The sequence below is a fragment of the Hyperolius riggenbachi genome, chromosome 2, assembly GCF_040937935.1.
Source record: "Hyperolius riggenbachi isolate aHypRig1 chromosome 2, aHypRig1.pri, whole genome shotgun sequence".
Taxonomy (NCBI): Eukaryota; Metazoa; Chordata; class Amphibia; order Anura; family Hyperoliidae; genus Hyperolius; species Hyperolius riggenbachi.
Window position 1 is genome coordinate 394,737,186 of NC_090647.1, and position 13,906 is coordinate 394,751,091.

Sequence of the window (13,906 nt, forward strand, 5' to 3'; positions counted from 1 at the left end):
CTAACTCATCTAATGGCAGAATTGCAAGCTTTTTCTGAAGCATCTTTCTATAAGCTAAACCAGCATAAATCATATATCTTGGGCCTTAATATCACCCCATCTATAAAAGTTCTTCTTAAGGAAAAATTTAAATTTCCATGGGCAGATCAAGCGGTCCAGTACTTGGGTATTAAACTTACAGCAAAAAAAGCAGACTTGTTCACCCAAAATTATCTTCCGCTTCTTACATCCATTAAAAAAGATTGTTCTGAATTAGAAAGATTTTATCTCTCTTGGTCAGGAAAAATAGCTGCCTACAAAATGTTCATACTCCCAAAAATTGTATACATATTTAGAACCCTGCCCCTCCCTCTCCCTAACACATATTTAAAGGAGTTAAAAAAAATAATGACAAACTTTATTTGGTCAGGGCGAAAATCTAGAACCCCAATGACAACAGCTTATCTTCCAAGGAAAGCAGGCGGCCTTGGTGTCCCTAACATGGAGCTTTATTACTACTCGTGCAACCTATAATACGTTAATGCTTGGTGGTCAAATAATACAAATAAGAAATGGGTCTCCCTCGAACAAAACCTACTAAAGAAATCCTTAAGAGACCTTCTATGCATCAACTTATTGGGTTTCAAACCCCCCAAAACGGATTTTCCATCCATCCAAGCTACCCTATTAGCATGGGAATATTTCCTAAAACACCCTCCTCCTTATACACAGTCCATCACTCCGAGAATACCACTGTCCACATTGCAATTACTCATGAATGACTTAAATGTAGAACCTCTGATTTTAGCTGGGATAACCCTCATTAATGACTTATATGAGCATAACAAAATCAAAAAGATTAGAGATGTACACCAAGAATTCCAATTAACACTCAGTACCCTTTTTACTTGCCACAGAATTCTGGATTTCCTAAAAAACAAAAAAATAGCTCTCCCAGAAATTAATGATAAAATACTTACTATGTTAAACACCACAATTCCTCAGAAAGGAACAATATCCTTATGGTATGGGGTATTGAATAGACATCAGATATCTCCGTTGACTAAATATGTCCAAACGTGGTCATATGATTTGCATACACAAATCACTATATCTCAAATATTATCAACTAATAGAAGTCTCTTACAATTATCTAAATGTACCTCCCACTGGGAATGTTGGTTTAAGATTCTCTCTAAATGGTATTTAACACCTAAGAAGTTAGCCCTGTTTAACACTAATTCTTCCCCACAATGTTGGCGTTGCTCCACCTCGATTGGCACATTAATACATATGATATGGGAATGCCCGGTGGTACAAGCTTTGTGGATACAAAAGGAAGCATATATCCAACAACATTTCCTCAACACTTTTTGTTTGTCTCAATCTTTAGCAGTGTTATCCATCGGCCTTGATACAATTGACCAATCAGTTAAACTACCAATATGCCATATCATATTAGCTACCCGACATATAATTGTGAGCAACTGGAAGACGTCAGATCCTATCCCCTTCCATTTAATACTTTGTACTTTCAAGAATAATCTAACTATGGAAAAGTATATTCGAGCTAGAATATCTCCACATGGCGATAAGACGCATCCCATAAAGACTCCGCCCAATATCATCTGAATGAAGATACATTATATAGGCCAATTACACCTGAGTGGACATGGCTGTAGTTGTAGAATATAGTTGTAGTAAGCCAATAAGATGATATAGATGAATAGAGAGATACGCAGCTTCCAAGTTTCAATGTTAAAATCTCAGAGGAGAGATCTCACTTTTAATTGGTTACCAGTTTAGACAGTAGAACTAACTATTGAAGTGTTGAACCTAATAATGCGCATATTGGTGGTTTAGTTTTACTAATAAAAACAATCTATAATACATCATAACTCTTGAACTAATCTTACGACTAACTGAAGAGAAGTATATATTTATCAGTGTGGTAGGTAGGTTAATGACCACTGTTCCTACCATTCTCCGATCACTGGGGGGCAAATTGAGATCCAGTCCAACCCCAATTTTGGGAGTAGTGGACTGAGACTCTCTTTCCTTGCGCCTCAGAACAAGTAAGAAAAAGTACAAGAGGAAATGTATTTAATTATTTCATTTTTTTCGGACTATATGTGACCCTCTAACAGGATGGACATGCCTATAACTATATCACCACTATTTGAGGTATAAGATAATATTATACTAAGCTGTATGGTAAATTGGCAACCTTAATGTTATATGAACATTGACCTGTATGTATCTATACTCTGAAATAAAAATTTATTATAAAAAAAAAAAACGACAATTTCTTGTGTCTGCACCAGGGAGGTAAGTCCACCCTTTGCCTCCCTGCCTTTTAAACATTTTATCCTTTTTTTATACTTCTGGCGCCTCTGTAACATTGTTTACACCACTTTGTATTGGTCTTTCACGTGGAATTCCAATAAAATTGATGCATGTTTGTGGCAGTAATGTGACAAAATGTGGAAAACTTCAAGGGGGCTGAATACTTTTGCAACCCACTGTATATATATGTGTGTGTGTGTGTGTGTGTGTGTGTGTGTGTGTGTGTGTGTGTGTGTGTGTGTGTGTGTGTGTGTGTGTGTGTGTGTGTGTGTGTGTGTGTGTGTGTGTGTGTGTGTGTGTGTGTGTGTGTGTGTTGAAATTCGATAAAAAAAAATGATCGGAAATCAAATCAGACCTGCTGAGCATATTTATATGATGGGAAATGTCATAGTTACATAGTTATTTTGGCTGAAAAAAGACATACGTCCATCGAGTTCAACCAGTACAAAGTACAACTCCAGCCCGGTGTGTACACGGCATAAGAGGCACAATTTTAATGAAAGTGAATGGGAGCGATTTTATAAAACGCTAATCGATTGCAAAATGTTCAGAAAAGTGCTTCTAATGTGAATGGGCCCTCCCTGATTCCCACTACAAGTGCTTTTTAAGCGCTAGTGATTCGAAAAGCTCAGGTGAGAACACACACAAAGCATTACATTAGCAACAGCTTTAAAAATCACAAGCGCTTAGAAAAAGCTCTTGTAGTGTGAACCAGCCTTCAGGCCCCCTGCACACTGCAAATCTGATTTGCGATTCCAATTTTCACTGGAGGCTATCAAAACAGAAAGAAAAAAGCAGCAGGCAGTACCGATCAAAAATCGCAAATTGGAATTGCATGTAAAATCGCATCAGAATTGCATATAGTATGCAAGAGGCCTAAATCTGCTCTCTCCGCTATTCCCTATTCATCACAATAAACCACACCTTTCCCATCTCTGCTGCAATTACTAAAACTGCTTTACAACAACCATTCAATACAGTATATACAGGCAAAAAGATCTTCTATTTTAGCCTCTTACAGCTAGTTCTCTAACTGCACTTATCACCACACATGCATCATGTGCCTACAGATGACTTCAGTCAGTAGAAGGGAAAAAAAACAAAAAAAAAACGGTTGTTACAGCCTTCACTCTGTAACAGTTACAACTGCTGGAATAATAATAATAAAAAATAAAAAAAAAGAAACCTGCTACTTTTCCAGGAGTAAAAATGGTTTGTCCCATGCATTTTTATTGCATATTGCTGAGAGTATGAGAAGATTTATTTTTAACCTTCACTTATCTGTTTTTACTTTACTCATAATTCACTCACTAGGAGTTCGGTTTTATTTTTTTTCCCCCCCTGTTTACATTACATTATTTTCCCTGGAGTTCCTCTTTAAAGAGGAACTCCAGGGAAAATAATGTAATAAAAAAGTGCTTCATTTTTACAATAATTATGTATAAATGATTTAGTCAGTGATTGCCCATTGTAAAAACTTTCCTCTCCCTGACTTACATTCTGACATTTATCACATGGTGACATTTTTACTGCTGGCAGGTGATGTCACTGGAAGTAGCTGCTGCTTGCTTTTTTGCCAGTTGAAAACAGCTGTAAACAGCTATTCCCCACAATGCAACAAGGTTCACAGACAGGAAACTACTAGGACCATGGTCATCCCAGTTCCCTGTGGGAGGGGTTTCACCACAATATCAGCCATACAGAGCCCCCTGATAATCCATTTGTGAAAAGGAATATATTTCTCATGTAAAAGGGGGTATCAGCTACTGATTGGGATGAAGTTCAATTCTTGGTCACAGTTCACTCAACTCATTCACAAATATACAGTACATACATATGTAACTTTTATGTATGTATGTATGTTTTTTTGTTTTGTTATTTTTATATATATATATATATATATATATATATATATATATATATATATATATATATATATATATAAATATATATATATATATATATCACTGTACACAATACAACTTTAATACAAATCACAACCATAATTTCACTGATTTCGAATCTCGTTTACGAACTCGAATCAAAATCCGCTTCCATTCGAAATTACGATAACAAATCAAATTCAAAATTGGAATCACTCACAACACAAAATCGGTCATTACGAGCACCTTTACTTACTACATATCTATGCTCCTTTTTTAATTTATATTCCATAAGATTCATACAAGACCCTCTTTTTCTCTATAAATGTGACTTTGATAAGGCATACTATTTGTCTTAGTGAATCAAGTCCTATTGGGTACAAGGGATTTTCCTTTGCTGATTACATAATTAATTTTCACTTCCCCACCTTTAACTATTACCGTATATATTTTTTGTCATATCAGACCATAAAAACAAGCATTGTACTGTATGGAATTAATTGAGTGAAACCTCTGAAAGGATGATGTGTTAATAATTTGAACCACATGGGTAAGCCTGTTATGCATATGCAATCTCAATTTGCACATAGGAGTAAATGTTTAATATACTATAATCTGTTGAACAGGTGGTGGAATTTTTTCCCCCTGGGTACTATACAATTTGCTTTCCCAAAAGGTCCATACACATTCAATTTTTATCTTCAGATGACTGGCCAATTTGATCACTGCCCTGTAGTATGAGGGCCAACATATTTTGAATACTAACTAATGCTCATACACACGTACCAACAATCTGTCCAACTATCTTCCAAACTTGTCTGTTGGAAGATACTTGGGTGTGTGTATGGCTGCCAAACAACCAGATGACCAACTGATAACAGTTTGTTTGCCAAATCCAACCGGAGGATCAAAATGACCAACTATCATGTAGGTTGGGATGTGTGTATAAAGGTGGCCATACATCAGGTGACTTGGTGGCCAATCACCCATTCAATTTGATTATTATAATCAAATTGGATGAAAATTGGTGCTACCAAGTGCATGCCCGATCGACAAAGCAACAAATTTCCAGATGGAAATTGGTCGCATGGACAATCACGCATGCCACAAGATGTTGGGCCGCAGTTAGTTGGTGGGATGTGCGGCAGTACGGCAGTACGGCAGCTGATTTTGGAACGAGCGATGAAACCAACCCCCACCACTGCCGCTGCTATGTATTTATACATTACCTGTCCAGTGTTAGCCTCCATGCAGATTCCGTCCATCTCGCCGGGTACCGCATACACGCTAGCGGCGCATAGCGACTAACGTCAGGCGCTATGCGCCGCTAGTGTATATGCGGCTGTTACCCGGCAAGATGGATGGTCACTGCGCAGAGGCTGCTACCAGACAGGTACTGTATAAATGAATACACTGGGTTAGCATATTTATACATTGAGGGGCTGTGGCGGTGCGGACGCGGCGGGCTCAGCCGATTCCCTGAAGATTTCATGCTGAAATCGGACGGGAATCGGCCTGTAGTATATGGGCAGCTTCAACAAGAGGCAAGTTTATCTCTAATCAGCTTTGATTACAGATCGATTTTTCTCTTTGTCGAATCTGCCCATAATTCTCAGGTCTATGGGCACCTTAAGGGGTAAACATTCAGCTTTGGGGCACTTTCATTGTGCCTATTTTGTCTCTATGGTTTAGTGCATGGCAAATTGGGAAGTGTCAAATATCAACTCTAATTTTAATTTTAAACTGCACAATTTTGCAACATTACAATAATTTAAGAAAAATGTCGGTAGTATCCTAACTTTGTCCCGCTGATCGTCGGGTACAACTATGGGCAGTCCTCCATATTCATATAAATACATTGCTTTGCACAAAACCCTATTCTGCCAAACAATTACAGAATACATTTATTTCAAATCAGTACTGGGTTTCTATCATGGTGGTAAGTCCTCCTTTTGGTAACACCATATAATGTGTTTTTATTGCATTTCACAATGTGGTTCTTGGGTTTCACATGGATGGAGTCTAGTTGTTCCCTCCCCCTATTCCCAGTTTACCTCCCTTTCCGTCCCCCTTTCCATCCTTCTTTCCTCCCTTTTTCCCCTTTCCTATCCCTTCCCCTTCTTTCCCCTTTCCTTCCTCCCATCCTCTCTGTCCCCTTGCCTATCCCTGTGCCACTCTGTTCCTCACATGCCTACCTTCGCTATATGTTCACGATGTTTTCTCTGCCTCCATTTTAAATACCAGCCTACATCTTGAATTAATAATCTAAGCTTGGAAATTACCCCTGAGGAAGAGAACCTGTGTTCTTTGTTCACAAAAAGTGTTCAGAATTGTGTCTACCCCGGCTGAATTGTACTAGTGTGAGCTCTAAATATTATTTACCTGCATAAAAACTCTGCTGTGAGACAGTCCTATGGCTAGAGATTATTCTCATAGTTTAGGAGTTGCTGTAGCCCTATTACTCAAAAGTGACAAGCTATAGTTATATACAGTATGTATAAAGTGCTGTCTCAATAATGTTCTACTGTGATGGCTGTACATTCTGATGTTTGTTCTTCAATATACAATTTGAGAAATGTTCTATGGTAAATAAAATTCTATTTTAATGGAAATTAGATTACCTGAGGCCTTATTCACAGTGGGAAGTTGCTGAGCTGCGTTATAAACTGTTATAACGCAGCTTACTGCACTGCAATGCTAATCCTATGAGACGTTTACAGTGTGACGTTAGCATTGCATTGTAACGCGTAGTGTTATGGTAACGCGCTGCTTGCATTGTGTTACCTCTGAACGCACACATTACCAAGTACAGGAAAGCATATTTTTCCTTGCCTGTATGCTTTACTGTACCTACTGTATGCGACGGTAACTCAGCATTAATGTGCGCTGCCACTTTTTTTTTTTGCATTGTGTTGTAATGGTGCGTTGTGACTTTAACGTTGCATAACAGAACATTCCACTGTGAACGAGGCCTCACTCAGCAATCACTAATTCTCTTAATGCATATTAACTAATAAACTCTCCAATCAATAATCCTGTGTAGCCCTATCTAATGCTGGGCATACACGGTCAGATAATTCTTATCAATCGAGCCGCTGATGGCTCGATTGATAAGATCCAACCTGTCCGATACCGATTCCGAGAACAATGGGAAGAAATGAGCGGCTGATTAGCAGCGCCAGCGGGGACGAGCGGGAATACACTAACCATTTATGCCCAGCATAAGAATAGCATCTTTCACAGGATGTGAGGAAATTTACCTATCTAAATCTGTAATTTAAATGCAGACCCTTGGTTGATTGTTTTCTTTAAATGGGCATTGCGTTTCAATGACAGAAAGTATTGTTAAAAAGCTAAAAAAGCCATAAAAACAGCAAAGGACAGGAACAAAAGCAGGTAGGAAGATAATGAAACAGTACATATTGGCAGCCTACATGATGACAGGAATGTGTATGATCAACACAAAGAATATACTTCTTTCATTACAATTGAAAAGAAATCGAGAGCCCAATATGGTGTAGTATGTCAAGACAGATTGAATAATTGAGACAGTGAGATGGTAATACTCACAAACATGGGTTACCGCTCAGGTAACCACTCAATAGGCAGGTGAGGAGATTAGACCTGTGCTCACTCAGGATTAAGAAGTCGCTCTCTGTAGATAGGAGAAAAAGGGTAGATCACCCCTCCACCTGGGGTGGACTTGAATATACTGGTAGGTGAACAGAGGCGCCAGTAGAATAAAAGTACATAAAATTTTAAAAAAATTGCTGGGAGGAAGTGGTGGACTTGCCTCCGTTAAAGCAGACACCAAGGACTGTGATTAAATAAATAAATACACATTTATTGAAGATACCCAAAGGATGCATTGTGCTTGTCAATTGCACTAATTTATCATTGGTAATATACCAGGCTAAAACAAACCTCAGTAATACGTGGGTTGGTACACTTGACACTCCTATGGGACCAGTCAAGCCACTGGTTTTGGTTAGACATGCAGTGACGCTGCAAAGTACAGCCCTCTTCCCCACTGCACCAGCCACATTCAAACTTCTGATCAGCCTTCAAGCAGAGACCACAGCTTTCTCTATGAGCTGCACATTTATACAGATGAACTACAGAGGGAAAAAAGGGAGAAATATTAGGAACTTTAATAGTACAAAAGTATAATACCAAATAAGGTGCAGCACTTATATTTTGCAGTCCACTGTAATAATTTTTAACAATATACTATATCTTATTGTTTTCCACACAAAGAATATATGTATGAACCAGTGGCGTTCCTATCGTTGGGCACAGGGGGGTGTGGCACACCGGGTGTCGCCAAGCCCCCCTGGCCCCTGCAGCAGCAGAACAAGGAGGAAAATAAGCGCTAGAAGGAGGGGCGTGGAGGCAGCGGCGGGGAGGGGGCCCAGAACCCCCCCCCCCCCACTCCCTCACCTGGGACCCCTCCTTCTGCTAGCTTCCCCTCCCGAAAAGCGGCGGCAAAGAGGCGAGGCGGGCAGGCGGAGGATTACTCACCTAACTTCCGCGTTCCAAGCGCTGGAGCGCAGCATCCCCATCGTCACAGGTCTCCGCCTTCAATGCCGCCCACTGTGCTTCCTGATTAGCGGAAGCACAGTGGGCGGCATTGAAGGCGGAGACCTGTGATGATGGGGACGCTGCGCTCCAGCGTTTGGAACGCGGAAATTAGGTGAGTAATCCTCAGTCCGCCTCGCCTCTTTTCCGCCGCTATTCTGGAGGGGAAGCTAGCAGAAGGAGGGGTCCCAGGTGAGGGAGTGGGGGGGTTCTGGCCCTCCTCCCCGCCCCTCCTTCTACTGCTTCTTTTCCTCCTGCAGCAACTACACTGGGGGCAACTACTCTGGCCACACTGGAGTGCAGCTACACTGGGGGCAGCTACTCTGGCCACACTGGGGGGCAGCTACACTGGGGGCAGCTACTCTGGCCACACTAGGGGGCAGCTACACTGGGGGCAGCTACTCTGGCCACACTGGGGGCAACTACGCTGGCCACACTGGGGGCAACTACGCTGGCCAAACTGGGGGCAACTACGCTGGCTAAACTGGGGGCAACTACGCTGGCTAAACTGGGGGCAAGTACACTGGCTAAACTGGGGGCAAGTACACTGGCTAAACTGGGGGCAACTACTCTGGCCACACTGGAGGCGGCTACTCTGACCACACTGGGGGCAACTACGCTGGCCACACTGGGGGCAACTATGCTGGCTACAGTGACTGGGGGTAACTATGCTGGGGGCAACTATGCTGTCTACACTGGGGGCAACTATGCTGGCTACACTGGAGGTAACTGTACTGTCTACACTGGGGGTAACTACACTGGGGGCAACTATACTACCTACACTGGGGGCAACTATACTACCTACACTGGGGGCAACTATATTACCTATACTGGGGGCAACTATAATTAACTATACTGGGGCAACTATACTACCTATACTGGGGTGGGGGCAACTATAATAGCTACCTATACTGGGGGCAAACTTTATTATTACTGGGAGCACCTATACCTGACATTACCTGTCGTGGCACGCGTAGTGTGCCACACTTGCTCCTTTTTGGGGGAGGGGGGTGTCTTATAATACCCAGCACCGGGTGTCAAATACTCCAGGTACGCCACTGGTATGAACATAAAATTGACAAATGTATTCAAAATACATACAAAAGGAGGCATACATTCATCAATAATAATCAAAAATAAATAAATTATGGTCACAATATCATGGAACGTGTTTGCATCAGTTGTATTAACACTGGTGCTTCTGTCCAGTTTTCTTATTGTGAATAATCTATGAATTAATCTTAACACAGCAAGATATTAAATGAACATATCAGTTGTTTGTGGTATGAATAGTGTTGAGTAGCCACCAAGAATAACAATCAATACTACTGAGGCAACAAGGCTTATGCCCTGCGTGGCCACTTGTCAATGGTAAGAAAAAAAAAAGAAATACAAAGGGGTATTTGAGCATAAAGCATCCAGTATAGATAATAAGGTAACAAAAGTTAAGAATATACTCAAAAGCTATATGGAAAGAGAAGAAACCAAGAGTGTCTTTTAGAGCCCTTACTGGTCACAAATATTATTTTGCATGCCTATTAGAAGACTCCAAGACTTGGTGGACCCCTGGGAATAACCCAGTATGGAAAAATCTTGAGACCCAAATTCTTGTCATATCTTCACGGGACTACTGAGTAAGTACAATATTATCGCACAAACATGCCACCAAATCACCATACCCAATTATTGAAGCCACAGTAAATGCGTGGAGGCATTTTTTTCTGAAAACCTGATTCTACAGATGTATGAGAAATGAGCATCCCTATAGTTTCTGAAATTACCGGTATATATTGATAACTTCCCTGTTGCACATGTACAAAAAGCAGTTATTGTAACACTAAACCAAATTATATCAAATAACTGCTTGCTCCCTTATGATTTCCTCCCAGAAGAATTCCAAAATTCCAAAGCATCCTTCTATATTTACCAACAGATCTTGATCTGTGAGTTCATTTCAGATCCGATAGATTGATAATAGTATATATAGTTACTTAACTTCCCCCTTGTGTTTAAAAAAAAAAGGTATCTCCCTGTGGTACTCAGTGTTGCAAGAAACCAAGACTCACTTGCTGGATAGATATAGGTAGAGTGACCATACATCCTGTTTTACCTGGGACGCGTCCCGCCTTCGGGGTCCGCTGTCCCAGGCTGCAAGAGGTCCCGGGAAATGTCCCGATTTTAGCAGCGGGACGTCCCGGCCTCGGGACTCTAGCCACCATATCTGCATGAACTGGCTGCGGCGTCTATAGACGACGTGCCAGTTCATTGCCCTCCAGCCTGTATAGTCTCTGGCAGGAAGAGCAGGGCTACGGGAAGATGGCTGCCGAAGCCCTGTACTGGAGACTATTTGTGTCTCCAGCACAGGGCTTTGGGCGCCATCTTGCCGTAGCCCTGCTCTGCCTGTCAGCGCAGGAGACTGTGCAGGAGCAAGATCGTCCAGGGAGCAGCGCGCCAGAGGCCAAAGACTTCTGTCAGGTGAGTAAATGCTTTTTTTCCAGGTGAAATATGCCCACAATGCGTTTATTTTGTGCTGACATGTTGCCCACATTGCGTTTATTTTGTGCTGACATGTTGCCCACATTGCATTTATTTTGTGCTGAAATGTTGCCCACATTGCATTTATTTTGTACTGACATGTTGCTCACATTGCGTTTATTTTGTGCTGACATGTTGCACACAGTGCGTTTATTTTGCGCTGTCATGTTGCCCACATTGCGTTTATTTTGTGCTGTCATGTTGCCCACATTGCGTTTATTTTGTGCTGACATGTTGCCCACATTGCGTTTATTTTGTGCTGACATGTTGCCCACATTGCGTTTATTTTGTGCTGACATGTTGCCCACATTGCGTTTATTTTGTGCTGACATGTTGCCCACATTGCGTTTATTTTGTGCTGACATGTTGCCCACATTGCATTTATTTTGTGCTGACATGCTGCCCATTGCGTTCATTTTCTGCTGACATGTTGCCCACATTGCGTTTATTTTGTGCTGACATGTTGCTCACATTGCGTTTATTATGTGCTGACATGTTGCTCACATTGCGTTTATTATGTGCTGACATGTTGACCGTTGCGTTTATTTTGTGCTGACATGTTGCCCCAATTGCGTTTATTTTGTGCTGACATGTTGCTCACATTGCGTTTATTTTCTGGTGTCTGGGGTAACCGTTGCTGCATTTATTATTTAATGGTCATAGGTGGCTATGTTTGCTGCTTTGGGGTTACGGTATACTATTAAATAGCATCACACAGTTTCTGCACACCCATGATGCGAAACCTCGTTTGACCACATCATGGCGTAAACACTCCTTTCTTATGCCTCGCTGTTACATCATTATGTTAGCTCTGCTCATACAATGTCATGGCCATGTCCATTTTTGGTGTGGCAGTCCCCGTTTTTTTTCGGTGCGGCACCCCCCCCCCCCCCCTCTGTCCCAGGTTTAACCGACAAAAATCTGGTCACTCTAATATAGGCTATATTGGAGCACACTCCTAAATATACATCCAATCAGCGAGCAGGTTCAATCTGCACTCACCTCCTACTATAAACACTCTAAACGTATTAATCATTGGGAAACTCAACAAAAAAATGTACTTATCTGGTATTATACACCTAATCAACTTTCAAAATTTTCATATCCTGATAAGGCAATTTGATGAAGATACCATCACAAGAAAGCAAATCTCTTCCATATACTTTGGGAATGTCTCACACTAGGCCCAATTTGGAAATATGTGGAACTACTACTTAAATCTAACGTGGGAATGTTCTCCAACTTGCAGCCTGATTTAGCTATACTATACTGGGCATAGATACATTTCCTAGTAATATGAGACTTAAAATTATACACCTACTCTGCTCAACTAAACAAATGATCTTGGCATCATGGGGTACCTCTGACGCACCACCCATGCACAAGTTTATTCATACCATAAATTACAATCTCTTCATGGAATGGTGTATTAGGAATAGAGACTCAACAAGACCACATCATAAAGAAGACTCGTGTTGCTCGCATACCCCCAATCACGTATTCGAATAAATCCGGCCACGGCAGTCCCAAAATCTGGATAAGCCGAGATTGTTAGCTGGATTTTAAATGGACTTCCGAATTTGGATTTTAGCCGTGAATACTATTTGTAAAATAATTTTCAGGACATAAGTATTATGTTTTCGTTTCGGATATAAATGTATATACAGTGGGTTGCAAAAGTATTCGGGCCCCCTTGAAGTTTTCCACATTTTGTCACATTACTGCCACAAACATTAATAAATTTTATTGGAATTCCACATGAAAGACCAACACAAAGTAGTATACACATGAGAAGTGAAACGAAAATCATACATGATTCCAAACATTTTTTAAAAATAAATAACTGCAAAGTGGTGTGTGCATAATTATTTGGCCCCCTTTGATCTGAGTGCAGTCAGTTGCCTATAGACATTGCCTGATGATTGCTAATGACTAAATAGAGTGCACCTGTGTGTAATCTAATGTCAGTACAAATACAGCTGCTCTGTGAGAGCCTCAGAGGTTGTCTAAGAGAATATTGGGAGCAACAACACCGTGAAGTCCAAAGAACACACAAGACAGGTCAGGGATCAAGTTTTTGAGAAATTTAAAGCAGGCTTAGGCTACAAAAAGATTTTCAAAGCCTTGAACATCCCGCGGAGCACTGTTCAAGCGATCATTCAGAAATGGAAGGAGTATGGCACAACTGTAAACCTACCAAGACAAAGCCATCCACCTAAACTCACAGGCCCAACAAGGAGAGCGCTGATCAGAAGTGCAGTCAAGAGGCCCATGGTGACTCTGGACGAGCTGCAGAGAACTACATAGTTACATAGTTACATAGTTACATAGTTATTTTGGTTGAAAAAAGACATACATCCATCGAGTTCAACCAGTACAAAGTACAACTCCAGCCTGCTCCCTCACATATCCCTGTTGATCCAGAAGAAGGCAAAAAAACCCTTACAAGGCATGGTCCAATTAGCCTAAAAAGGGAAAAATTCCTTCCCGACTCCAGATGGCAATCAGATAAAATCTATGGATCAACATCATTAGGCATTACCTAGTAATTGTAGCCATGGATGTCTTTCAACGCAAGGAAAGCA

At 41.0% G+C, this 13,906-nt stretch overlaps 1 protein-coding gene across 14 annotated transcripts in view; it reads right to left on the reverse strand.

The window, feature by feature from the left end:
* The window catches only part of PLXNA2 (plexin A2), a 3,799,727-nt gene that overhangs the window by 2,500,176 nt on the left and 1,285,645 nt on the right, over positions 1-13,906 (reverse strand). For all 14 annotated transcript variants that reach the window (XM_068269767.1, XM_068269773.1, XM_068269774.1 and 11 more), the window contains one exon: positions 8,133-8,323. In XM_068269767.1, coding sequence (XP_068125868.1) covers positions 8,133-8,323 — 191 coding nt within the window. The remainder of the gene's footprint in view (positions 1-8,132; positions 8,324-13,906) is intronic.